At 37.6% G+C, this 25,715-nt stretch overlaps 1 protein-coding gene across 2 annotated transcripts; it reads left to right on the forward strand.

The window, feature by feature from the left end:
- ZC3HC1 (zinc finger C3HC-type containing 1) lies at positions 1–25,239 on the forward strand. Of its 2 annotated transcripts, none has more exons than XM_052000608.1 (10): positions 1–309; positions 8,299–8,410; positions 9,569–9,719; positions 10,309–10,392; positions 15,037–15,164; positions 16,647–16,801; positions 18,914–19,157; positions 21,417–21,629; positions 22,127–22,345; positions 24,781–25,239. In XM_052000608.1, exons 1-10 carry the CDS (start codon positions 164–166, stop codon positions 24,847–24,849), a joined length of 1,521 nt encoding a protein of 506 aa, XP_051856568.1. In that variant the 5' UTR covers positions 1–163; the 3' UTR covers positions 24,850–25,239. The 2 variants fall into 2 exon arrangements, with proteins under 2 accessions (XP_051856568.1, XP_051856569.1); XM_052000609.1 differs by having other exon boundaries at positions 12–309; positions 22,127–22,333.
- Positions 25,240–25,715: the final 476 nt, after the last annotated feature.

A 25,715-nucleotide genomic window follows, 5' to 3' on the forward strand; every position in this document is an offset into this window, starting at 1 on the left:
CAGCAGGATGGAGCCAAGAAAGAGGCGCCCTCCCCCTTCCCAGCACCAGCACTAGTACCAGCACGCTTTGAGATCGAAAGTTCCCGAGGCAGCGTTAATCAGCCCGGAACGGAAGTGCTTGAGCTTTTAGGACCTGGAGGGGAAAGTTTGAGAAAGGACCAAGATGGAGGCGCCCAATCCTGCCTCGGCGGTTGCTGCCGGAGGCGAAAAGATTCGGGGTTCTGCGGTCCGCTCTACAGAGGTGACCCCCCAGAAAATCCGGCAGCTGATAGATGAAGGAATCGCCCCTGAGGATGGAGGATCCGACGCGTGAGTTTGTCCGGGCGGTCTCGGGAGGGGTCAGGCTGCGGGGGTCGAGTCCGGGACAGGGGGCTGGCAGGCCCGGAAAGCCGCTCGTGGTCTTCCTTCTCCTCCTCCAGCCGTCGCGGGGTTGGGTGGCGGGGCTCGGGGAGGGCCGCGATCTCTACCCAGAGAAGGAGGGTACCCGAGGCTGGAGCCGCTCCGAACCGCGCCCTCGAGGCCGTTAACTTTAACGGAACGCGCCGAGGACCCCGCGAGGCCGCCCCGGCCGATCCGCAGCCTGGCTGTGGGGGCGCTTGGGGAGAAGAAAAACCAGACTTACGCGCAGACCTTTATTCTCACCAATCCCTTAGTGAAACGTAGCGCTTTCCTCCAGCCATTTAAACTGGAAGGACTGAAGCTTTTCATAAAAAATAGAGGATTTCATTCTTTACGGGTTCATGGAGCTAGCAAGGGACCTCAGAAACCAAGCACTCCAACGTCCTTTTACAGGGGAGGAAACTGAGGCCAGGGTGGCACCGATGGGGAAGATCGGTTCTTTTCGAGCCAGAGAGTCACAATCCTGGGTCAGAATTGCAAAAAAAATTAAATAAAGAAGGAAGGAAACTGTTGTAGTTATACGCCTACTAGGTGGGTCCTGGCATGATAATAGCAATGTTTTATTTGCACCTCGCAGCTGCTCTGGAAAGTTGGTGACGCAGTATTCTCAGAAAAGGGCTTCGTGGAAGGTTCGGAACCCCTGGCTTAAATAAGAAGTGAGGGCCCAGCGAGAGCCTTGGTTCTCCTTCATGAAGCCATTTGAGTGCGGTGGGGTCAGAGGGTCAGTTTCGTTTCAGGGCAGCCGTCCTTGTTAGGGACCATCTCAGGGCTAGGAGGAAAAGTTGCAACCCTCGAGAAACTAGGAATCCCCCAGCCCCGGGACGCAGAGGAGAGTAAGAACCGGGGCGGCATTCTAGAGAGAATGGAACTTTGGAGCCTCCTCATTGAGGGGCCTTAAAAGTGGCAGGCCAAGTAGCAGAGTCATTTCCTACCTTTTTTCCCTTGACTCTAAATGCAAAGCTAAAAGAGAAGGAAGAACCTCCTCAAAAAAAAAGATATTTTAAAATACTTTGATCTTATTTAACCCATTTTGTGGCTGTATACTTTTTGCTTTTTCTGATTACCTCTTGTGATGCTATGTGAAGGTTAATTCCTGATCAGCTTCCCTACCTGTTGCAGCCAACTGTTAACCTCGGCAATTGGTATGGATTCGGAATGTCCTTCTGTTCCTTGCAGAGGAAATTATTCATAATAACATTTTAGTTTATAGCACAGTCTGTTCTTGTGGCAAAAAATTAAACCTATTGTCCATTTGAAGACATGACTGATTATCAATATTTGACATAGGTTTTCCAGAAAGAAACTTATAATCAGTAATTTGAAAATTACTAAATATTGGAGAAAACATTTTTTAAAATTTCACTTATATTGACATCTTTTGTTTTTTATAACTCTCGTCCTTAAATATTTGTAGCTGATTTTAAAAAGAGAGGTAAAAATGGCGAACCTTGGCTTTGGGTGGTCAGGAGAAAAGGGCCTCCAAAGTAGAAGTGGCCTGATCAGCCTTTAGGCAGGGGCTTTTGGAGAGAATGGGATGTCTGAGGCCTCCTTGTTTTGTTGGGAGCAGATACTCTTCTTCTAATCATGATGGTAGGGACACTGGCAGCTGGCCAGTTCAAGAATAATAGTGAAATACCCAAGCTCCTCCACATCATCTTAGACTTTAGGGACTTGCTCTAATGTTTTGTCTCATTTTCTTGGAATCTCTTAAGTCTCCTTATTTTGTGATAATTAGTTTTAAATAGCTGTGGGGGTAGTGGATTGGAAGGTCAAATATAAAATAAAATCTGTTCTGTGCCAGGGCCTGACCCAGTCTGAACTTCTATAGGATTTTGTAGTCTTATACTTTGTTACTGAATTGTAAAATGCTCAACTGAAGATTGGAACAGAAGATTGCTTTTAGTAAGTTTTATTAAGTATCTGCTGAGTATGAAGCATTGTAAACCACAATGTGTAAAATGTTTAATGAGAGTATCTGAGAATAGATTTTGGATTTCTGGATCATTTCTTAAAATCTCTAACAATAAGCTCTTGGCCAAGGATAGAAGCTCTTAATAGAGCTAGTAAAAATAGATTTGCCCAGAGTTTCACAAGTCTAATCCTAAGGGCTTTAAACAGAAAAGGAAAGTAGAGGCAGAAAACTATATATTTGCCACACTAGTTAAAACAGTAAAGCAAAGCTACACTTTAGGGAGAAGAATATATAGTAGAAAGCCCATAAACTCCCTGGAGACAAAAATCCCAGGAAGGACACAGCAATATAAAACCTGTAAATTCAGATATATAGAATGCACAAGTGCATTAAAAAGAGACAGGGTGTCATCTGGAATAGGAAGAGGGCTTAGAGACAGGAAGATCTGGGTTCAAGTATTGACTCTTTTCTAAGTATGTCACCAGGACTAGTTGATCTCTCAGTACCTCTAGGCAGCTCCTTAAGATTAAGTTGCAGACAAGTTGCTGTATTGTGTAGAGAAGTTGCTTCCAATGATGAAATCAAACTCTTTTCAAAAAATGGGTGGGGAGTAATAAACAAGATAAACTTGAGATCCTCATACAAAGAGGCCCTCAGTTTAACCTCCTAAGTATCACTGAGATGGGAAGGTCTACTAAACTATACCAGAGTGTGGATCTGGAAAGGTTCTGAAGAATATTCCATTTGTGAGGAATATAGAAGACCCTTACCCAAAATGATTACTCAGAGATCACTCAGTAGAAGGCAGAAAAGTCATCAGATAAGAAAAAGAAAGCTCACAGTAGGAGGGCTAAAGAAGTAGTAAAGATACATAGCTTTTATACAAGAGATTACATCACAAGTAAGAGAGCACTAAGAAGGGGAGGGAGAGGCATCTAATTGGTTGTTGCTATTCGGAGAGATTGGAATGGAAGGTTTCTCTAATTGGTTGTTGCTATTCGGAGAGATTGGAATGGAAGGTTTCTGTTTCCCCAAAATCTCCTGATTTCTAAGAAACAGAAAATCAGGCCTTCAGGCTTAGTCAAGCAGATAGTGGTCCAGCTAATAGATTAAATATCGATAAATGTCATCAGCTCAGGTTAAATAAATATGTTTATAGCTGGCCAAGGCTCAAGTAAATATGGGCCTGCACATATTATACAGGTCATGGGGAAACACAGAAATAATGAAAATAAAATACAGAAAAAGAATTCATACATTCCTGTAAGTTCTTCACCTTATCTCTCTATTCCCCACACATTCAAAAGGAGTAGGGGGAAAATTTTTTTTTAAAGGAATAGTATAGGTTGTAGATGGAGTTAACAATTTCTATTAAAATATATGCCAAAGCAGAGAGAGAGAAAGCATGGTGGAGAGAACTTGGGTGAAAATTAATTAAAGATAGCAATAGAATTATTTTCAGAGATTTAGAACTTGAAGAAACTTTAAGGTCATCCATTCCAACTTCCTTTGTCATTTAAGTATTCTACCGATGAACTGGGCAGAAGAAGAAATCAGAAAACAAATTACAAACCTGACAAAGTTTATGTTGTGATATAATGATGGCAGACTTAAGTTGTCCTCATACAGGGATCATAGATTTAAGGCTAGAAATTGTGGCTATTTAGTGTAACCTCTTCATTTTATAAAGAAACTAGACCTGCTGGAGCCAAAAGCAAAGCAGCAAAAGATTCTTGTCTTGCCATAATAAAAATTATAACTTTCATAGGGTGGAGGAAGCAATAAAGGGAACTGCTTTTCAATATTTTGTTCTTACCAGAAAGGAGGAACTGGTTGGTTGGAGAGAAATGATGGGAACCTGCAGGGGAGCAGTAGTAGCTCCATCTTGAAATTTGTGATAAAAGAAAGGAAAAGCCATGATATCTAAGTCATGTTATATAAGAGGAATCCTCGATAGCATGCTTAACCAAGTTCAGAGGAAAGATTAGGATTTTATGGCTCAAAATTGTACAGAGAAAATCAGCTTGAAAGATAGGAAGCTCTTTAGAATACAATTCTAGATAAATGTTTGCAAGATCATTGTAATAAGTCATTTTGTTCATGTCCTATTTCTGCGTCTCTGCCATGAGGAGAAATCCTAGTCAAATGACTAGAAATTGTTAGCCATCTAATTCAAGGATATGCGTTTGATTATGGAGAATTTGTGAATCTTCAGTAGGTGAAGAAATGCAATATCAAATTGTTGTTGAATCTTAAGTAAATTTCTGAAGGTTGTAATCATCTGCGTATACTGTCTACAAGTGCCATCTTTAAAAGGAAAACTGAATTCATGTTATGGAAACGTGATGTGTATATAAACAAAAAAGAATGCAGTATATATTTAAAAAGGAATACAATTCTAAAATCAATGAAATAACTCTACTGAAGAAAAGAGGAGTTGTCTAAAAAGAACAACATAAATACACAAAAAACTTACCAACTTAGATTTTTAAAAAGATGTACATAAGATAGAAGCCAAAGTAGATAAAGGAGTGATGATAAAAGATTGTGATAGTATTATGGCTTAATTCCTATTAGTATTAGGAATACTAAAATTCAAAGTGAGCTGCATCTTGTTAAATTATGCTACCAACATATATATATAATGGAAGAGTAAAGTAGGGAAAAGACTGCTTGCTTTGGGTGGATATAAAGTTTGTTAATATGGGGTTTCCAGGGAGTACAGCAGAAAAAGAGGGAAGAGCTGGATAATATCATTAGAGACTGGGACTTTTGGGGGGAAAGAAGAAGAAGGGGTGGATTTGAGGAAGGAAGTCATCAGTCAGTAAACATTTATGACGTACCTGCTAAATGCCCAAGTGCTGGAGATAAAAAGACACAAGATAGCCCCTCCTCTCTAGTCACAGGCTAGTAAGGGAGATAACATGCAAATATGCACAAAAAGTTATACGCAAGAGAAATGGGAAATAAAGCAGGGAAAACTCTAGAATTAAAGGGCATTAGGAAGGGCTTTCTGTTAAAGATAGGATTTTAGCAGGGACTTAACAAAAGATAGGGCTGTTGGGAGGTAGAGATGAGGAAGTGCAGGAAATGGGGGACAGTCAGGGAAAACAGCCAGAGTCAGGAGACAGAACATTTTGTTCTGGGAACAGCAAGGAGGCCAGGGTTACTGGGCTGAAGAGTACTTGGGATAGAAGGGTCAAGTTGTCAAGAGTTTGGAATGCCAAAGGATTCTGTATTTTAGGGAGTGACTGTAATCTGCTGAATTAGGGGGTGACATGGTCAAAGCTGCACTGTGGGAGATCACTTTGATAGCTGGATGGATGGATTGGAATGGGGAAAGACCTGTAGAGGGAGACAGCCAGCCAGCAGGCTTCCTCAGGAGTCTAGCTGTGAATCAATAAAGAAGGGGGAATATGTGAGGAACGCTACACAGATTGAATCAGAAGGCCTTGGCGACAGATTAGACATGGGGAGGGGAGTAAGAGAGTGAGGAGCTAACGTGGATACCACGTTGTCCCTGGGGACAAGGGAGAAGGGAGTGCTCTCCCCAGTAATAAGATAAGAAGAGGGGATGTTTTTGGGGGGGTAGTTAATGTTGCATTTTTGACAGAAGAATACACATCTGTTCAGTTGCTGAACACGGTCTCCTTCCTCTCCTCTCTCTCTTTCCCTTCTTTCTCTTCATGGAGGGAAAAGAAGAGATAATTTGTGTGTATGGTGGTCATGGAAGAGATGAAATTTCTTTGAAATATGAATTTTTTTCATAACGAAAAATGAAAGTGTCGTTCTGTGAGAAATTTGCAAGAGTAAAATTGGGAGATAAAGCAAGTAAACTGCTCTGAGTTATAATAGAAAAGGCTGTTAGGTGAGGAGTGGATTTGAAGATTAGAAGGGTAAATGGGAACCAGTTATGGAGCATTTCTGGAGCATCTTAAGTGAGTCTAGAAGGCCACTCTACAGAGACAGGATGGTACTCTGGGGAAAGTGCTAGACTTGGAGGATGGAATTCTCCTGCATGTTTTGGGAAGATCACTTCATTTCTTGGAGCCTCAGTGGCAAAATTAGGGAATTGGACTTTTCAGTAAGTACTTTTCAAGTCGAAGTTCTGTGATCTTGTAAATCCTACTTCTAACATTGATAAGCTATGTGATCCCAAACATGAATGAATGAACATTTAACAATTTCTCGTTATATGCCAAACACTGTGTTCAGCACTTAGAATACAAATAGAAAAAAATTTTAGTCTCTGCTGTCAAGGTGTTGGAATCTTTACAAACTGTTAAGTCATTAGAGTTGATAGAGACAATAATTATCTAATTTAGCATGGTTCAGTATCCTTGATTTAATCTTACAAGAAGATGTTTTGGGCCAGAACCTGAAACAAGGTACTAAGTAGAACTAATTGATACAATGCTTGTGTTCACACCTTTACTCATTGGAGTTCACACATTTGGGAGATTTCTGGGTTTAGTATGAGATATCCAAATTCACACCTCCCTTAGGTGTGCCTCCAGAAGGATGAGTCAACCTTTGGGAGATGATATATAAGAAGCTGAATCAGTTGAGAGTTCAGCTGAATTAGATTGGAGAGGAGCACTCTGGTGCAGACACAGAGCACTCTGGGAGATTGAGAGCCAGAAGCCCTCTCTCGGAGGCAAGATAGATTCAATTTGGAGCTGAATTGGAGGCTGAAGAAAGCAGAGGCAAAAGCAAAAGACAAAGCTGCAAGAACTCTTGGGACCAAGCAGAGAGAGTTAGGCCTCAACTAATAGGGCTATTTTGGAAGGAGAAAATAAACGTTTGCATTTTTACCAGCTGGCTGCATTTTGGGTGATTATTACTTTCAACTGAAACTAAGGCTGCCTCCAGAAAACCTTCCCAAGAAACCTGCTCTCTCCCAGAGAGAACCATTATTATTATTTTAAAGAAGAAAAACACCACATCAAGGATCTCATATTTTAATTAGGAGAGATAGTACATAAAACTAAGTTCAATTGAAGGATATATGAAAAGCTCTATAAGTCTTATGGATACTGGGGTCAGAGAGTGGAGTTGGCAAGGCCTTGGCTACAGGCTGGATAACAGTACAGGTGGTCTGAATCTGAAGACAGTGTAAAGACATTGCAGGTAGTAAGGGTTAGAGCAGTGATTTCAAACTCAAATTGAAACCTGGGCCAGTAGTCCATATATAAACATCCCAGCAAGCTACATGTTGACTTGGTTTTAAAATGTAATATTATCTGTGTTTTATTGTACTTTTTTATTTTGGTAATTATATTTTAATATGGCTTTAGCAGCACTGGTAGCAGCATTAGGTCATGTCTGACACCTCTGGTTTAGAGGACCTTAAGGTACAAAGGTGAGAAATATAGTAAAACCTGGTAGTCTTCCTCTCCCAGGGTTAGAATTGATGACTCCTTACTCATCCAGGCAGTGTGACCAACCTGGACTCGGGGAGGAGAGAAGAAAGGGGAGGATGGGGCAGCCAGGTTTCTTAACCTTTCTGAACCTCAGTTTTCTCATCTGTAAAGTGGAGCTCATAATAACTGTGCTGTCTTCTTCACTAGGCTGTTATGAGAAATAACTTTAGACCACAAAATATTATTTATATGTGAATTGTAAGAAATATAGCCAGGAGATCGTCACCTTTCTGGTATTTGAGCCCCCTCTGGCAAGCAGTCTGGTAAAACTTATGGACTCCAGAAAAAAAATGTTAAATGTTAAATGTATAAACTATGTAGAATTACAAAGAAAATAAATTATATTGAAGTACAGTTATCAAAAAAAGTTTTTTTTAAGTTTATGATTTCTAGGTTGAGTTTCTGTAGACACTGAGGAACTCACTGGGTTTTTGAGTAGGAGTAACATAATGAAAACTGTTTTTAGAAAATCACTGGTTTGGGAGTATTAGGTGGATTGAATATTAGAGAATTTGGAAGCAGTAAAGAATAATATTTTTACAGTTATGCCATTTTGTTCTTTAGGAAGGATTCATCTGCCTTGTCCCAGTCAATTAATGGATCACCTCAAGCAGAACAACCTCCTTTTGAATCTACGAGCAAAGAAGCCTTCTTTAACAGAGTAGAAACATTTACTATATCCTTTTAAGGTTATTTGGTGTGAGCTTTGATGCTATAATTCTTCAGAAGGACTGTATTCCTATTCCTATCTTGATTTTTATGTTTTTATACTTATAAAACAAAACCTACTGAAAATTTCCAACTTTAGTCTTTTCTAGAAGTCTTCTATTTGCTTTTTCAGTTTTACTTTACCTAGTCCAGAGAAAGCTTCCTTTAATCATTTCTTTGGGTGATAAATTTTTTTGTCAATTTCCTATATCTTCAATATTAGATTTTTATAATATATATATTATGTAATATCCTCCCACCATCAATTTTAGTTACATTGATTTAATTTACATGAAAACTTTTTATATACTAGAAATGATCTTTTTTGATTATGAGTTTTTATCCCAAACCATGAGTCCATTCTTTAGGTTTTTTTTAAAAAACTTAATCTTTTACATTAAAACTGCTTTCCAGTTTTTCCAGCAATTCCTGTCAAATAGCAAAGTCCTTATCTTAGTAGTTGCATTCTTTGATTTTGTTAATTCTTCACCTTATTAATTTTTTTGGTAATACTCCACTAATCGCTCTACTCCAGTGTTTTACAATTTGGATGTCCTCTCTCGTGCTGGGGAGATTTTGAGAATGGAGCTTAAACTTTGGCAGCTTTTACCAGGGTGGAAAGCCTGCAGGTATGCATTTCATGATAGGTTATGTATCTGTTGTCTACAAACCACTTTAGTGAAAGAATTGGAAATTGAGGGGATACTTGTCATTTGAGGGATGGCTGAAGAAATTGTGCTATATGAATTTAATGGAATACTATTATTCTGTAAGAAATGAAGAGTGGATAGATTTCTGAAAAACTTAGTAAGACTTATGTAAACTGATGAAATGTGCAAAACCAGGAGAACATTAGATACAGTAACAGCCACATTGTGTGATGATCACCTATGATGGACTTTGCTGTCTTAACTATCCAGTGGCCCAAGACAGGTCCAAAGACTCAAGATGGAAAATGCTGTCCACATCCAGAGAAAGAACTGATGAGAACTAAATGTAGATTGAAGCATAGTTTTCACTTTGCAGAATGGAATCAATGGAGAAAACAAACAATGATGAAAGCACAGGTCATTGAAATATTGGAAGTGTGAAGTAAGGTATTCATTGTTTTCCTTAATATGAAAACTCCTTGAAATGGGCCGGCAAACCCCATGAGCTGTCTCCACTGGTCTGCGCAAAGTATGGTTGGGTCACAGTTGAGTGTGATATGCTCCGGTGTTCCAGCTGTCAGGCTTTCCTATGTGCCAGCCTGCAGCCAGCGTTTGATTTTGACAGATGTAAGTATAAAGTAGACATTATTGTCTTCCATATTGATTCACATAAGGAGTTGGTACTTTCGTGGCTTGGTATATACACTTTTTTGAAGTGTTTGAAAAGATCTGTTATTTCTCTTGGTTCATGAATAGATGCACTGATTGTCCTTGGTGTGGCTTCTTGTTCCTAGCCACTACATTTTAAATTTATAATCCTCTTTATTTCTATTGACTACCCTCTTCTATGAGCTTTTGGGAGTGTTTGTATTCAAAGTAGTTGGGAATAGATAGTATGTTTTTGCTCATGGTTCTAAGGGTTATTCTTCTGCCATGTCCTATACATCTTTAGCACTCCTTGCCCAATGATAATCTGACATAGTACTCATTTGTCTATATAATTAATATAGGATCAGTGTAATTTGGAATATACTTGGGAGTTAGAAATATGATTTGAGTTTTTTCTTTAAATTATTTGCAATTTGTGTGTTTACTTTTAAAGGTTCTTGAGCATTGGATGTGTATTTAAAAGTCCACAAGGAAATTAAAATATTAATAATTATTGTATGTACTTTTGTAATGTTTTAAAATACTTTGCCTTTGATGTTGGTTTCAGATAATGAAAGATGTGCTGAGCTGAAGAAAGCTTTGTGTACTGCTCATGAGAAGTTCTGTTTCTGGCCGGACAGCCCCTGCCCAGGTACTTGTTCCTGAGACCAGCTACCTGCCATTTAGTTTGGGTCAGCATCTTCCTCATGTCATAACTTTTTCCTTTTAAAAGGCTTATTTAGTTTTGCTTTGTTTCTTTTAATTTAATTATTTTGAGTATTGCTCTGAATAGAAAGCATGGATGAGAAACCTTTGACCCAGGCCTCTTTGGAGGGTTCTATGTATCAGTTCTGATCATATATTCAGGTCCTCTCTATAGGAAGAAAAAGAGAGGATGGGGGTGGCTAAGGAAATATGACTAATTTAGGGGAAGGAAAAAGGGAGGGAAGAAGGAGGGAGGAGTTCATTATTGTGTGTGTACACACACACACACACACACACACACACACACATATATACACACACTAAAAGTAAAAAAGGCAGAATGAAGGGGAGAAAAGGAGAGATAACATGCTGGAAATAAAAGATAGTTTTAGTTGCTTTCTAATAAGTTCTTCCTGAAGGTTTGACTAATTAAGAAAATAGTAATTACAAGAAAATTGTAGTAAGATAAGAATATTTGAATAGTTTTCTGTTCAGTGCTTCAGTCTAATCTGGTATTAATTAGGGGACTAAGAAAAGATAACTAGTGCATCTCTTTTTTTTTTTAACCTTCAACTGAATTTTATTGAAATAAAAAGCATTGTTTTGAATAATTATGATTTTTTTCCACCAGGAATGCATGCTTTTATTATACATGTCTAAGACAATTTTCATTCTTTTCATTTTAGCTATCAAAAGGAACATTAAAGGAAATAGTATCTATTTAAAGTACTTATTTTTGTTGTTGTTGAAATTTAATTTATTTTATTATTATTTTTTTAAATAACTTTTTATTGACAGCACCCATGCCTTTTTTTTATAACATTATCCCTTATACTCATTTATGTTCCGATTTTTCCCCTCCCTCCCTCCACCCCCTCCCCTAGATGGCAAGCAGTCCTATATATGTTAAATATGTCGCAGTATATCCTAGATACAATATATGTGTGCAGAACCAAACAGTTCTCTTGTTACACAGGGAGAATTGGATTCAGAAGGTAGAAATTACCCGGGAAGAAAAACAAAAATGCAAACAGTTTACATTCATTTCCCAATGTTCTTTCTTTGGGTGTAGCTGCTTCTATCCATCATTGATCAGTTGGAACTGAGTTAGATCTCTCTGTCAAAGAAATCCACTTCCATCAGAATACATCCTCATACAATATCACTGTTGAAGTATATAATGATCTCCTGGTTCTGCTCATTTCACTTAGCATCAGTTCATGTAAGTCTTTCCAAGCCTCTCTGTATTCATCCTGCTGGTCATTTCTTACAGAACAATAATAGAATGAATCTTTTTTTAAAAGAAAGTTAAATGGTCAGCAATTTGCACACATATGATCTCCAAATTATAAAATACATTCTATTGAACCGATTTCAAATTCCAGAGCCCAGCAAAATTAATTTCTAACATGCAAAGCAAACATTGCAGGAGCTATAATAGGACTCTTTATCATGATTAGAATTGTATTGATAATTTTAAGTGTCCCTGTTTTCCAAAAAAAAAAAAAAAAATCTGAGAGGAAATTCAGTCATTTTAATTTTATTTTTGATTATCTCTTTCTACAATCTTCAGATTCTGCATCCTTGTTTCCAAATGTATTTTCATTCCTTGATCAAATTGCTAATGCACTGTGGATTCCATTCTGTTATGTTCTGGTTTTGCTGGCCCTTCTGAAGGGAGGTATCATGGTAACTCCCCAAGACCAGTGGATATTTTTATACACTTTGTGTAGAATACCAGTGGACATAAGTGCTTGTTTTATGAATCAGTTTAAATGCTGCAATATCTGTAATAGGTAAGAAATGAATTTTCAAGAAACCTGTTATTTCTTTCCAAAAATATGATTTGTCTTGGGTTTCCTTGTGAGTGATTTCCTTTGTGAGTGAAACTTCTGGTGAGCAAGTTGCCTTACCACTGCAGATTAGACAGATGTCCTGCACCTTTCTGTCTTAAAGAGTTACCTGAGGCACTGAAATATTAAATCACCAGCCCAGAGTCACATAATATAATATTTGTCTATCAGGGGAGGAACTTGAATCCAGGAGCCACTATCTTTTAGGTAACTTAACTCTTTTAGATGTTTCCCAGGATCAATTAATATGTTTTTATTAAGTGCCTGCTATATGCTAAGTACTGAGAATACAAAGAAAAACTCGACAGTCTCTGTCCTCAAGAAGTTTACATTTTAAGGGAGATGGGAAGAGAGGCAATATGAACCTTTGTCCAAATCACATAAAAAATGGTAAACCAGGTGGGTTGGAGGCCTTGTAGCTGGGGAAGAACTGAAAAAGCCTGATGTAGAAGGTAGTACTTGAATTGAGTCTTGAAGGACATATTCAAGAATGGGGGGAGGAAAAGTGAATAAATGCCAGGCATGGATAACAGCCAGTGGAAAGACAGATGAAGTGCAAATAATAAGAACCAGTAGGGTTAAACTGTACAATTTGTAGATGGGATAATATAGTTAATAAGACTAGAAAGGTAAGTTGGGGCCAAGATATGAAGAATTCTGTGCCATGCAGAGAAGGTTATATTCAGTCTTAGAGGTGATAGACAGTAAGAGTTTATCATCTGGAGAAGAATGCTATGGCCAGACCTGGGCTTTAGGGAAATCATGTTGTAATGAGGTGATTCAAGATAATTCCAATAGACTTGCGATGGAAAATGCTATCTACATCCAGAGAGAGAACTACAGAGATCAAATGTAAATCAAAGTATAGTATTTTCACATTTCACTTTTTTCCCTTCTCGTGATTTTTTTCCTTTTCGATCCAATTTTTTTTTCTTTTGCACAGCATGATGAATATGGAAATATATTTAGAGGAATTACACATGTTTAACCTCTATCAGATTGCCTTCTGCCTTGGGGAAGGGCAGGTAGGGAGAAGAGGGAGAAAATTTGAAACACAACATTTTGCAATGGGGGAAGCTGAAAAATATCTTTGCATGTTTTTGGAAAAATAAAAGACTATTGAAAAAGAAAATCATGTCTATGTTTAGAGTATATTGGATTGGAAAGATATAATTAGTCCAAGAAAAAGACAATAAGGATATGAACTTGGGTAGTAGCTATATAAGTAGAGCAAAGATAGAATTTTTTACAAAAGATAGAAATAGAAAAGCAAAATATAGCAGCTCATATGTGGGATGAAGACTTGAAGATGGTGCTAAGGTGAGGTGGCTCATAAGGATGGCAAAACAGAGAAGCAGGATAAGAGTGGATTTAGTGGGAATGATAATGAATTATGTTTTGGACATATAGAGTTTGAGGTACTTAGAGGACTTGCACTTATATTTGAAATGTCTAATAGATCATGGGGATAGGGGATGGGTTCAAGAAAGAAACAGAGCCTGGATACTAGATATAGAAATGTGGCAGTTATCCACTTAGACATGAGTTCATCTATGCTAATAAAATCACCACGTGAGACAGTGCAGGGAAAAAACGGCAAAGAGGCCCAGGACAGAGCCTTAGGGAAGTGCAACTACAGCTAGGAAGTGTAATAAGAGTACAGGTACATCAGGGCGACAAGCCAGGCAGCAGAGAGCTTATTTTACCCTGTTTTGTTCATCCCAAATTGTCTATTTGTATTGTTTCTTAGTTTAGTTTCCCCATCAAGAACATGTCTCTATGTAGCAGTTTAACTCGTTCACAGTTTTAGTTATTTTTATTTTGGTCCTGTGGATGGTTTCCTTCCTTTCTCTACCCCCAACCACCCGAACCGGTCCAATTATGTTCCAGATGTCTTATGAAAAAAAGTTCACAAAGAGCTCAGGAATGTGCTGGCCTAGAGATTTTGGTGTAAATTTCAGATATCCTGGGAAACTTCATTTAGCACTGGATGGAACAGCTGTTGATGAACTAAGTGATTTTTAAGAACTCTTTTAGCCTGGCGTTCTTTACTGATTTTCCATTCCTTGAAATTGTAACCCCTGGAGGCCATGAAATAGCCAATGGTATTAATGGGTAGAATGCCAGTGCCATAATAGACATGGTTTGGGTTCACTCACTTTTCCTTTGACTGCTGTCCAGGAAATGCTTGTAAGTGGCAGAATTAAAAAGATGCATCTGTCCAAGAAAACAAAATTGTCTCTAGACAAGGACTTAAAGTACAGCATAGTATTGTTGGTTGTGGAAGCATACAACTAATAATAAGCAAAGTGCAGTGATTAGAGTGCTAGATCTGCAACCAAGAAGATCTGAGATCAAATCCAGCCATAGATTTTTTCAATCCGGGTGATCCTGGATCAATCATTTAACCTCTGTTTGCCTCAGCTTCCTCAACTGTAAAATGGGAATAGTACCACTACTTACTTCCTAGGATTATTAGGAGGATCAAATGAGATAATGTTTGTAAAGCACTCAACACAGTGCCTTGTACATAGTAGATGCTATATAAATGTTAGCTTTTATTAAGTCTTAGCCATTTATCAAACTTGGAAAATATAGCTCAAATTAATGAGGAACCAAAGAGAAATTATCCCACTCATAACCTCAGACAGAAAAAAATCTTGGAAGTGTGAGGAAGGAGAGAGCAGAAATACACTAAAAGCAAAATGGGAACACTTCTAATCTTTTCCTCCCCATAGATCGCTTTGGAATTTTACTATTGGATGAGCCTGTTGCTCTTCTTAATGAGTTCTTAGATCGTTTTCAAAGCCTCTGTCACCTGGACCTTCAGCTGCCTTCCCTGAAACCTGATGACTTGAAAAATATGGTAAATTTTTTTGACTGTCACATATTGGATTCAGTCATTGCACATTCATACATAATACATACTTCTTTGAGTTTTTTTAAAACTTAATGTATTTCAGTGAACAAGTTGTCTATTTTCTCTACTTTCACCACCATTTCACTTTCTCCCCTACTACTAGAAAAGAGTAAGAAAAAAACCTGTGTAACAAATATACAAGATTCAGTCAAACAAATTCTCCCAGTGATCATGTCCCCAAAATGGGTCTCGTTCTACAGAGTGAGTAGCATGCTTCATTATCAGTTCTCTGGAACTGAAGTTGATCATTCTGTAAACCACAGTTTTTTAAGTAGAAAGAGACATTTCATATTGTCATGGAAATGCCAAGCCACCTCTTTATTGTCAGTCAAGAAGCCTTTTTAGATAGAATATACCTGCCATAAGCTATTCAGACATTTAGTAAATTGTTCTTAATTTTATACCATTGAGAAATAATAGTAAATAAAATAATTCAGTCATTTCTTGATTACAAACTTAAAAATTACTTGGCACCAGTTAGCTTCCTGTTGTCTAGGGCTATATAATTGATAGTGCTTTCCTTATAAGCTTGTGAGGTAGGTAATGAGATTTAGAGACATGCAATGGCTTTTTAATTCTAATTCAGTGTGTTGCTTGCTATATTACATTGCCTCTCTAGCAAAGGTCTACTTAAACTTTAGAATAATCCATTTCTGACCTTTTTTTCCCCTTGACCCTCTAAATGCAAAGCTAAAAGAGAAGGAAGAACCTCCTCAAAAAAAAGATATTTTAAAATATTTTGATCTTATTTAACCCATTTTGTGGCTGTATACTTTTTGCTTTTTCTGATTACCTTTTGTGATGCTATGTGAAGATTAATTCCTGATCAGCTTCTCTATCTGATACAGCCAATTGTTAACCTCTGCAATTGGTATGGATTCGGAATGTCTTTCTGTTACTTGCAGAGGAAATTATTCATAATAACATTTTAGTTTATAGCACAGTCTGTTCTTGTGGCAAAAAATTAAACCTATTGTCCATTTGAGGACATGACTGATTATCAATATTTGACACAGGTTTTCCAGAAAGAAACTTATAATCAGTAATTTGAAAATTACTAAATATTGGAGAAAACATTTTTAAAAGTTTCACTTATATTGACATCTTTTGTTTTTTTTATAACTTTCATCCTTAAATATTTGTAATTGATTTTAAAAAGAGAGGAAAAAAAACTCAGTAAAACCAACTGCACTTTTAAGTAGCTGACTATATACAACATTCTACACCCATGGTAATTCACTTCTGAAAAAGAAGGGACTTTGATACTTTTTTTTTTTTTAGCTCTTCTCTGGGACCAAGTTTGTTCTTTATAATTATGCTATGATGTTTGTTAGTCAGCAGTGCCCCAAGCAACTTGGGAAACTCTGCTTACTGATGACTTTAGCCTCAGTTTTGTATTTTTTTTTTTTTACTTTGGTTCTTTTGCAGTGCCTGACTGAGGACAAGATCAGCCTCCTTCTACATCTGATTGAAGATGAACTTGAGCACAGAAGTGATGGGGAGAAAGCCCCAGCCAAACTGGGCTCTGACATCCAAGTCCATGTCACTGCCTGTATTCTGGCTCTTTGTGGCTGGTCGTGTAGGTTAGTGTGTGAACTATAGCCAGGTTATGAATGACAACACGTGGACATACATTGCTCAGTTTGAGAGTCCGTAATGGGGAGAGATTGATATTGCTTATTAGAACTAAAGAGTACTGGAGTTGGAAGGAACCTTATTTAATCTAATCTAACTGCCTTCCCAGTGAATAGATCACCTCTAAAACATCTCCAACAGGTACCCACCTGTCTCTGCCTGAACATTTTTAGTGATGAAGAGAGCTCACTGAATCTACTATGTGGTCTATTCTATTCTCACAGTATTCTATAATTCTTAGAACATTGTTTTACTATTTGATTCTCTGTAAAATAAGAGGATAATCTATAATTATTGAGCCAAGTAATACAAACTGACCATGAGGTGATTCAGTTAGGTATAATTTGAATCATTCATGCCATGAGGTATTATACTTTATATGTATTGTAGGGAACACTGTCCCCATGCTCAAGGAGCTGTAGCCTAGTAAAGGAGATGACATGAGCACAAATATCTAATGTCAAATACGAGAAATGCAGCACAGAAGAGAAAGACTGTCCCTGATTATGGGGAAGAGGGAAGATTTCAGTAAACACAGAGTAACATTTTTTAGTACATTAACCTGAGTTTTATATTCTCAGGAAAAGTTTCACTGATATAAATTCAGTGAGTGCAGTATTTATTTGGAATCATGCACATAGCATGAGGGGGAAGTCAATGCTGAAAAAGTGATTTCAGACCAAGTTGAATTTTATTCAATAAGTTAATTGTGTTTCTATTATATATAAAGTCAGGATAACAGGTTATATTTTTATAGACCTTTAAGGTTTGCAAAATGCTTTGAAAATATTATCTTACTTGATCTTCATTATAATCCTATGAGGTCAGTTCTCTTATTGTACAAATGAGGAATCTGTGGCTGATAGAGATTAAGTGAATTGCCCAGGGTTATACAGTTAGCGTCTACAGCAGGTTTCAGGAAGTCCTGACTGCAGATTCAGTATTTATCTAACATGGCACCTAGCTTCCATTTCAGAGCGTGTATAGTACCAAACACCGTACTTGGGATTCTAGGCTTGATTTCTCTAGTGTTTCTTGTTAACAAACTGAAGGAGAGGGTGCTGGCACTTCATCTAAAAACTGAAGCACAGAGAGCCTAAATAGAAACAAAATTCAGGAGTAAGACCCAAGTGAATTCCTTAAGCCCTGGCTTCCACATTTTAATTTTGGTGTTTCTGAGTGCTGCAGATAGAGGAGCCAGCTGGGAATCTGTGTGCCCACAAAGTCAATGTTCATCGGAGTCCCTCATCTAATCTTAGTAAGCAACAAAATCAGTTTAATTGATAAAACGACCAAAGAAAATGCCAGCTGGAGTGCTCTGGGCTCCCAGCTTGCTGTTTCCGTTCCAGCTGCTCAGTTTGGCACAAACTCCCTCAGAGATGAGGAGATTGTCAGATCCAGTCTTGCCTTATTTAAAACATATTTTCTTTTGACTCCAAAGTTTTAAGGAATGCTTTTAATTTGAAAGGAAAAAAGTTTTTTTATGAGGGGCCAGAAGAATATAGAAATTGCAAGACTTCCTCAAAAATAGAATATTATAATGGTTCCCCAACTTTGATTGAAAGATGCCCTGATAGTATCTAGCAAAATTTTGAGATGCCCTCATTTCTGAATAGTTAACTTCTTTTATGCTCAACATTTAATGGAGACCTCCTAATAATAGCATCAACTCTTCTCTGCATTCTTTCAAAATAAGCCTAGATTCTTTTTTTTTTTTTTTTCCAATAAAGCAGCATCTTTAGTTGCTGGGGATCATTACATTACATTAGCTGTAGTGATCACTCAGATATAGCTATTGGAAAATATATGATCCTAATATAAAATTTTAGGTCTTAGGGTTGGCAATAGTCAGGATTATCCTTAAGATCTCTGTGAACTGAACAAAAAACTCAATTGTAAGCAATTCTAGAGGTTTTTATTGATTTTTTTGGTATAATTTTAATAAAATTTTAAAGCAGCCATCCCCTTCCCACCCCATTGTACACACAGATTAGTGGATTAATAGACTGTAGGCATTAGCCTTTCATACCATTTTCTTTGCTTCCTTTTCCTGTGTTCAGTTCTTCTTTGGAGCCTGTGCAACTTTCTCTCATTACATGTTCACACTGTATGAGAAAAGTGGGGCTGTGGGGCTTCCAGCAGATTGAGTCTGCCTTGGCTGACTTGGATTCCTCCTTCGGCCTGACGAGCTCCCCTCTTGCTATCCCCGATGGGCGACCAGAGCGCTTTCCCTTGGCTTTGGTGTCTCCACGGAGAATGATGACACGCAGTCAGGATGCCACATTTTCCCCAGGCTCTGAACAGGTATGAACTCTGACTGTTTTGTTAATCTCTGGTGTAAAAGAATGGGCCAAAGAATTCAGTCTTTTTGATATCCAAGATTTCCAGGACAGCTGAGAAAGCTTAAAGTCTCCTAAAAAGGTTGGGCACCTCACAATACCATGTGGATTTCTTGCCTGTCATTGCTTAAAAAGAGGCCAAATTCATAATTTTGTTTTGCAAATCTCATGTTTCTTTAAAAAACTCAGTAGCTCTGACATACTGCTAAAAGAAATTCCACAAGTTAAAAAAATAAAAATAGTAAGTCCCATTTTTTTTAATATATATAACTGAAAACTGCAATTTTATTATCCATCCCTTAAGACTGAAATGTCATATAAAATGCCAATTAGTGATACTTTTCAGCAGAACATGTGCTATGCCTCTATTTTTTTAAAAAACAAATGCAGTAAAAATAGAGGGAAACTCTAGTTCTATATCCATCCAACAGTTGCTAAAACTTTATTAACATCCAAACAGTGGCTTTCAGGAATTTCTTCCACCTGACTAAATGATGAACCCAATAGAGAGCTCTCTGATCACTCTTGCATTATATAGGCACTGCTGAGCTAATGTAGATAAAATTAAGTTGCCCCCCTCCCTAAGACCCCAAAGTGCTCATTAGAATAATTCATATTGAAGAAAAACTAAATTTTGTGTAGTCAAATCCTTTTATCAACATATAGCTAGAAAGTTTCTAACTAGCACTCTTAACTTTCAGAACTCAGAAATTAATTATTGTAAATCACTTTTCTAATTTATGCTGAACTATACACAAATTATCTATTTCAGATAAATAAGTAAATATGTTCCAAAAGGCAATTTTCAAAAGAATGAAAAAATTGTCTGGTCTTCCCTCTTCCCAAATGCACGTGGTCTCGCTATCTATGTATGAGACAAATGAGTTTGAGAGTTGCTCCATAGAAGTGAAAGCACGGGATAATGCTGTAAAAAAAATTACCCTGGCATGGGTTCTATCAATAAAAAGTTATTTTAAAAAAGAGAGTTGCTCCATAGCCACATAATTAGCAAGAGAATAAATTCATATATGTTCCCAGAGCAGCTTAAAATAAACTGTCCATGACCCAGGATCCAAACACAAACTGGGTCAATTTACCATGGCTTCTTAAGAGGGAAGGACTAAAAGCAGCTGTGCAACATTCATAGCCCCCTTTTAGGCTGACTATACACGTGGCAGGAAACACTTAGAGCCAAGCCAGGCAATGGGGAACTATTTACATGGTGGTAAAAAGATCACTAGTGTAGACTGATGCTTTTGATAATGACAAATTGTTAAGTAACCAAAGAGGAAGAATAAAAAGGAAGGTCTATCTGGTTCAGCGATTTGGAAAAAATAGCTCTAGAGCCTAAGATAAATATACATATCCAATAACTAGCTTTCTCCCCATCAAAACTCTTTCAGAAAAGAAGGGCTCTTCTATAGCTATAACCAAAAACTACCAGGAAGCCATGGAGTAGCATTCTTAATTATCCTAAAGATGCTAATTATATCATCAGGCATCATTCTATTTACATATACATTTCATTTTCAAAAATAGTTGTTTTATTAAGATGTTTTTTATTAAAAGTATCTAATAGATGAAATGGTGATTATGTCTTATAAAGGTCTGGATTTCAACCTGGTAAATTATATATGTTCAGCCTTCTCATGGTTAACCTCTACTGAAAGCCTAGGAATCCATTCAAACAATCTTCAAACTAAACCTGTCAAAAGGAGAGGAGATGAATTTGCTATATATGCTATACAGGGAGTCCTTAGCGTGCCCTCATATTTAACTTTATAAGGCTCTGAGGTATACTGTCAAATTTCATATATTTTCTCTTATTCTGAGTTATAAGTAGATATAACTAGAAAGCCACAGAAAATATACCAATGCATGTATGTATCCTAGTAGGTCCCATTTCTTTTGGGAAGATGAACCATTCCCTTTATCAGTGTCTTAATTTTTTTACATCATGGATTTCTCAGGTAATTTGGTGAAGCCTATGAATACCTTCTCAGAACAATTTTTTTTTAATGCATAAAAATACAAAATCCACATAATTATAAAGAAAAAATATTGAAATAGAATTAACAAAAAAAATTTTAACAATTTTAATTAACAATTAAATTTAATTAACAATTTTAAAACAAAAGTTTTTTTTAAAAAGGTAAATTCCCTGTCCTAAATTAAGCCTGTTTTATTGCATTTAAAGATTTTTCTTCTTTTGTCTTCCCTTCAGCCTGAAAAGAGTCCAAGTCTCATCATCTCTCGAACACGGAGCTGGGATTGCTCTAGTCCTATTGATCGCCTTGAGCCAGAGGCTGCCAGCCCCACCACCAGAAGTCGCCCAGTGACCCGAAGTATGGGGCAGGGAGATAGCACTGGGTTGGAGGTGCCATCTAGCCCTCACCGAAGAGCCAAGCGGGCACGCCTTTGTTCTTCGAGCAGTTCAGTAGGTGTATCAGAATTATGTGACAATTGCAGTGTATAAATTGCTGGAGGTGTCTTGTGCAGCACTTAGAATTAAACTTGGATCCATTCAGTAGACTGAGGGTCTGAACATAACCAGTGTATAATTAAGTACTCTAGTAAGTATAAATGTTAGAATGGATTCTGTGGGAGGCTTCAAGGAAGGAACTAATTTGGAAGAGAGGAATCAATTATTTCAGGCATATATGTCTGAAGTATAGATTGTCTGAAAAGTATAGATTGAAAGAAAAGAGAAAAGATGATAAATAGAATTCGTTTCTATCAGCATAAGGAGTGAAAGAATAGGGAAAATTAGGAAGGAGCAAAATATGAAGGAAGCTGAGAAAAACTACATTTAGGCAGATAGGAGTCTTAGGGTTTGAGAGCCAACAGCTGCCATCTTCCTTTGGAACTTGAGAAATGCCTATTTTCATTTATGGAGCATTCCTGGTCTCTGAAACAATTTCCCCCCTTCCCTAGGACACGTCAACCAGAAGCATTTTTGACCCTGTTTCCCAGCACCGAGACTGGTGCCCTTGGGTCAATAGCACCCAGATGGGAGTAGCCAGAGAAGGTAATGAGCATGAGGTGGAGTTCTGCACGCCAACAGACCCAGGCTGGAAGGCCGTGCTGCACGTCCTCTTGACCCACAGACAGTCTAACTCGCCGGCTGAGACAGACTCCACGGTGAGAAGTGTGGTGCGTGTGCATATATGGGATGAGAAGGGCAGGCAGGGCCTATAAATAGCTCTGGGGGGGCCCGTAGCTTTCTTAAGTTGAGCCAACCGTGTCTGGTTTCGTCACGGAGAGAGAAGAAACTGATTTTATCTCTGTAATTTATTGGGTGGTCATCCACCAGGTTCCAGTTAATTCTCTGTGTTCCCAAATGGAATTGCTAAGGGTTCGAAAAGAAGTACAGAAACAGATGAGCATCCAGCTGCTCTGGCCTCGTGTTGCAGACAGCTGCTCCTTCCCATTATTTGCTGTCACTTGCAACTGAGATGCTGGCAGATTAGCTTAGTTGTTTAGAGCACTGTGCTATGATGTCAAGGTCATGAGTTCATTTCTCATATGGGACAGTTAACTTCTCTCCATTCCACGGTCACAGATTGTATTCTTATCCCCAGGAAATAAGTGTGAATAATTGAGTGCAAATCCATCAAAACTTCTGTGGAGGGAGGGATAAGGGGAGCCTCAAAATGGATTTTGTATGTAGAAAAATTGTATATGTATTTGTATAAGAAAAAATCGAGCATTTTAGAATTTACAGTAATAGCAATTAAGAGATCTGGTTTTTCCTATTTCCAGCTCACTAATTTTCTACAAAGTAGATGATTTTACAAAGCCTAGAGCAAATAGTTTCTGACCTTCTTACAAAGATCTGTCAAAGACAAAATAATACTTAGAAGCAGGTCATATTTCTCGGAACTGTTATGGGGAGACAAAACGATGCCATTAACACTCCAAACCAAAATTCATTGCAAGAGTATATGCATGAGGAAAGAGATGATGATACCAAAAGCTTAAGAATTATAATAGTCCTTAATAAATCCACGAACAATGTTCCTCTCGATTGAAACTGCATTGTTTTTTTTTGTTTGTTTTCTCCAAAAATGATGCTGTTTGTCTTTTGTCTATACTTGAATTGGAGGTTATAAATATTTGTTCCACCTATTCAACACGTAAAGGATTGCTTGCCTTCTGGGGGAGGAGGTGGAGGGAGGGAGGGGAAAAATCGGAACAGAAGTGAGTGCAAGGGATAATGTTAAAAAATTACCCTGACATGAGTTCTACCAATAAAAAGTTATTTAATTAAAAAATAAAAAATAAAAAATATTTGTTCCAAATATTAAATTATAGAAATTAAATGAAACCATCTCAGCTTTTCTTATGCCACTGTCTGCTCTCCTATCCCAAAGAAAAGTGAAGGGTTCTCTTGGAACTTTTTATCAAAACACTTTTCTGTTACCTGATATATAATTAGAGAAATTGATTTCATGATTGGAATTGGATTTACAAGAAGTGGCAGTTAGAGAATGGTAGATCTAAACTGTTGGTACAGAAAATGTTCTAAGAATGAGAGCTGTGCAGGAGAACAAAGGCTATGGAGGCTCTCAGGCCCCACAGAGCCAGGATTTGGGCACAGATCTTATGACTCTTAATTCCACTATCCATGCTGCTAACCCCACTTTATTCCATTATGTTCCTCCTTACTAGCAAATTTTGTCCATCATGGTAACCTTCAGGCAAGTACCTATTGGACCAATTATTATGGATAGCCTTATTTTATAAAGTAAATTAGGTAACAGAATGTAGCTTGTCAGATGCTGCATATTGCTTATACTCTCACTGAAGACTTCACAACATGGAATATAAGTGTTTTTCTTAATTTTCTGAATGACCATTTGTTGGGAATGTTAGAAAGGAGATCCTTTTTCAGGTAGGGATTACACTACATGACTTTTGAAATGTTGTGATTCTCAAGTGCAAAAAAAGGTCAGTCTGAGTCATCTGACAGTGTCATTTTTGGTGGTGGTGTTTTGTCTTCCTATAACACTTTCTGGAAATTTCAAACCATTTTATTAATGTGATACAGGGACATTGGGATTCTTCTTATTAACTTTATTGACCTAAACAAGATGCTCATAAAGACACAGCCACAGGTTTTGACTCTTAAAAAAGGCCAAATCATTTTATTATCTGGCCACAGATTGTATGGAGTCAAGTGTGGTCAGCTGTTCTCTCTAAGCCCATGTCGTTATTCCCGAGGGAGTCTTGGCCACTGTATATGTCACTACTATTAGAACAATAACTCCAAGTGTATGCTTTGCCAGTGGCAGAACCCTGGTGTCATTTTTGCAGATAACTGAAAAGACGCACATAGGTATAGATGAGAAGGACTCATTGAGTAGGGAAATAGCTTCCATTTCAGTCAAATTAAATATGCTCAGACTTTCTGATTTCCCACCTGTCATTGTGTTTGCTCCCTCTCATCTTTTAGCCTCAACTCAACACATTGAGTACTTAATTTGGGCATAGTATAACTTTTGTTTGTGGAAGAAATTCTATGGCTGTATCACTCTTTGTCCCTATGGAAGGAACTAATCTCTATTATTCATCTTTTCATCCCATAGAGTCTTTCTGAGAAATCAAGGAAAGTGTTCCGAATATTCCGGCAATGGGAGTCTATGTGTTCATCTTGAAAGCATTCCGTCCCCTTCATGGAAAGAAGCAGAAAGAGAAATTTGCCCCTTGGACAAGAAAACCTGAACCCTTTTATACAAGCTGGTTTATTCATAAAAGAAATCTAACTGTTGTAAGAAGGAATAAAAGTCACCCTTATCCATCTGCTTAAGCAGACCTCTGTCCACATGTTTGGAGAAGAATGGGATGTGACAATCTTAAGGGGCTCCAGTTTGGTTTAAAAAAAAAAAAAGTATTATCATTGTAAGACTGTTCAGAACATCAAGAATGTGATTACTTCATTTAGTACTGAGTGTGGAGAAGGGAGCCTGTGTTTGAATGGCTCTTAAATTCCAAAGGTTGTGAAGAAGTGTTGGAGTTAATAAAAAATTTCATTGTGGTTTTTCTTACTTCTGGATGCCAGTCTATTTCCTGAGATGTAGCTTTTATGTTAAGGAAATGTAGGCTTTTGAGAGCTTCTCATCAGTTCTAGCTCCAGCAACCATCTAGGTCCAGATAAAAACCACTGTTCTGTAGTTCGGTGAATAGAAGAAAATTTATAATCTATCTTGGACTCCTGGGAAATGGAGATCATCTTGTGGACAAGTTGATAAAACTGATCTTTGAGATGACATCAGGAGCTCCTGATGTTATATTATCTCTGTAATGGTGTATCTTTTGAGGTCTCATAAAAAAGTGAAGGAATGACCACTAGCTGATGTCCAAACTCTTATATCATCTTTTCAAGCCTATGATCTCCCTTCAGCCTTAAACCTTCAGTAAGTAGACTTCCTATCTGGTTCTGTAAAAGTTCTTCACTTGGCTTTTCCAGGAACTTCTATTCTTTGAGTCATCTTCTTTCTTAATGCTAATATTTTAAAATTAT

Source organism: Antechinus flavipes, chromosome 5 (genome assembly GCF_016432865.1).
Source record: "Antechinus flavipes isolate AdamAnt ecotype Samford, QLD, Australia chromosome 5, AdamAnt_v2, whole genome shotgun sequence".
NCBI classification, from domain to species: domain Eukaryota; kingdom Metazoa; phylum Chordata; class Mammalia; order Dasyuromorphia; family Dasyuridae; genus Antechinus; species Antechinus flavipes.

Bases quoted from the DNA above. Each gene is read 5' to 3' on its own strand.
- ZC3HC1 (XM_052000608.1), top strand. From the start codon at position 164: ATGGAGGCGCCCAATCCTGCCTCGGCGGTTGCTGCCGGAGGCGAAAAG. The intron at 9,720-10,308 runs GTAAGTATAAAG...TGTTGGTTTCAG, and splicing joins AGCGTTTGATTTTGACAGAT to ATAATGAAAGATGTGCTGAG. The intron at 21,630-22,126 runs GTAGGTGTATCA...CCCCTTCCCTAG, and splicing joins TTTGTTCTTCGAGCAGTTCA to GACACGTCAACCAGAAGCAT.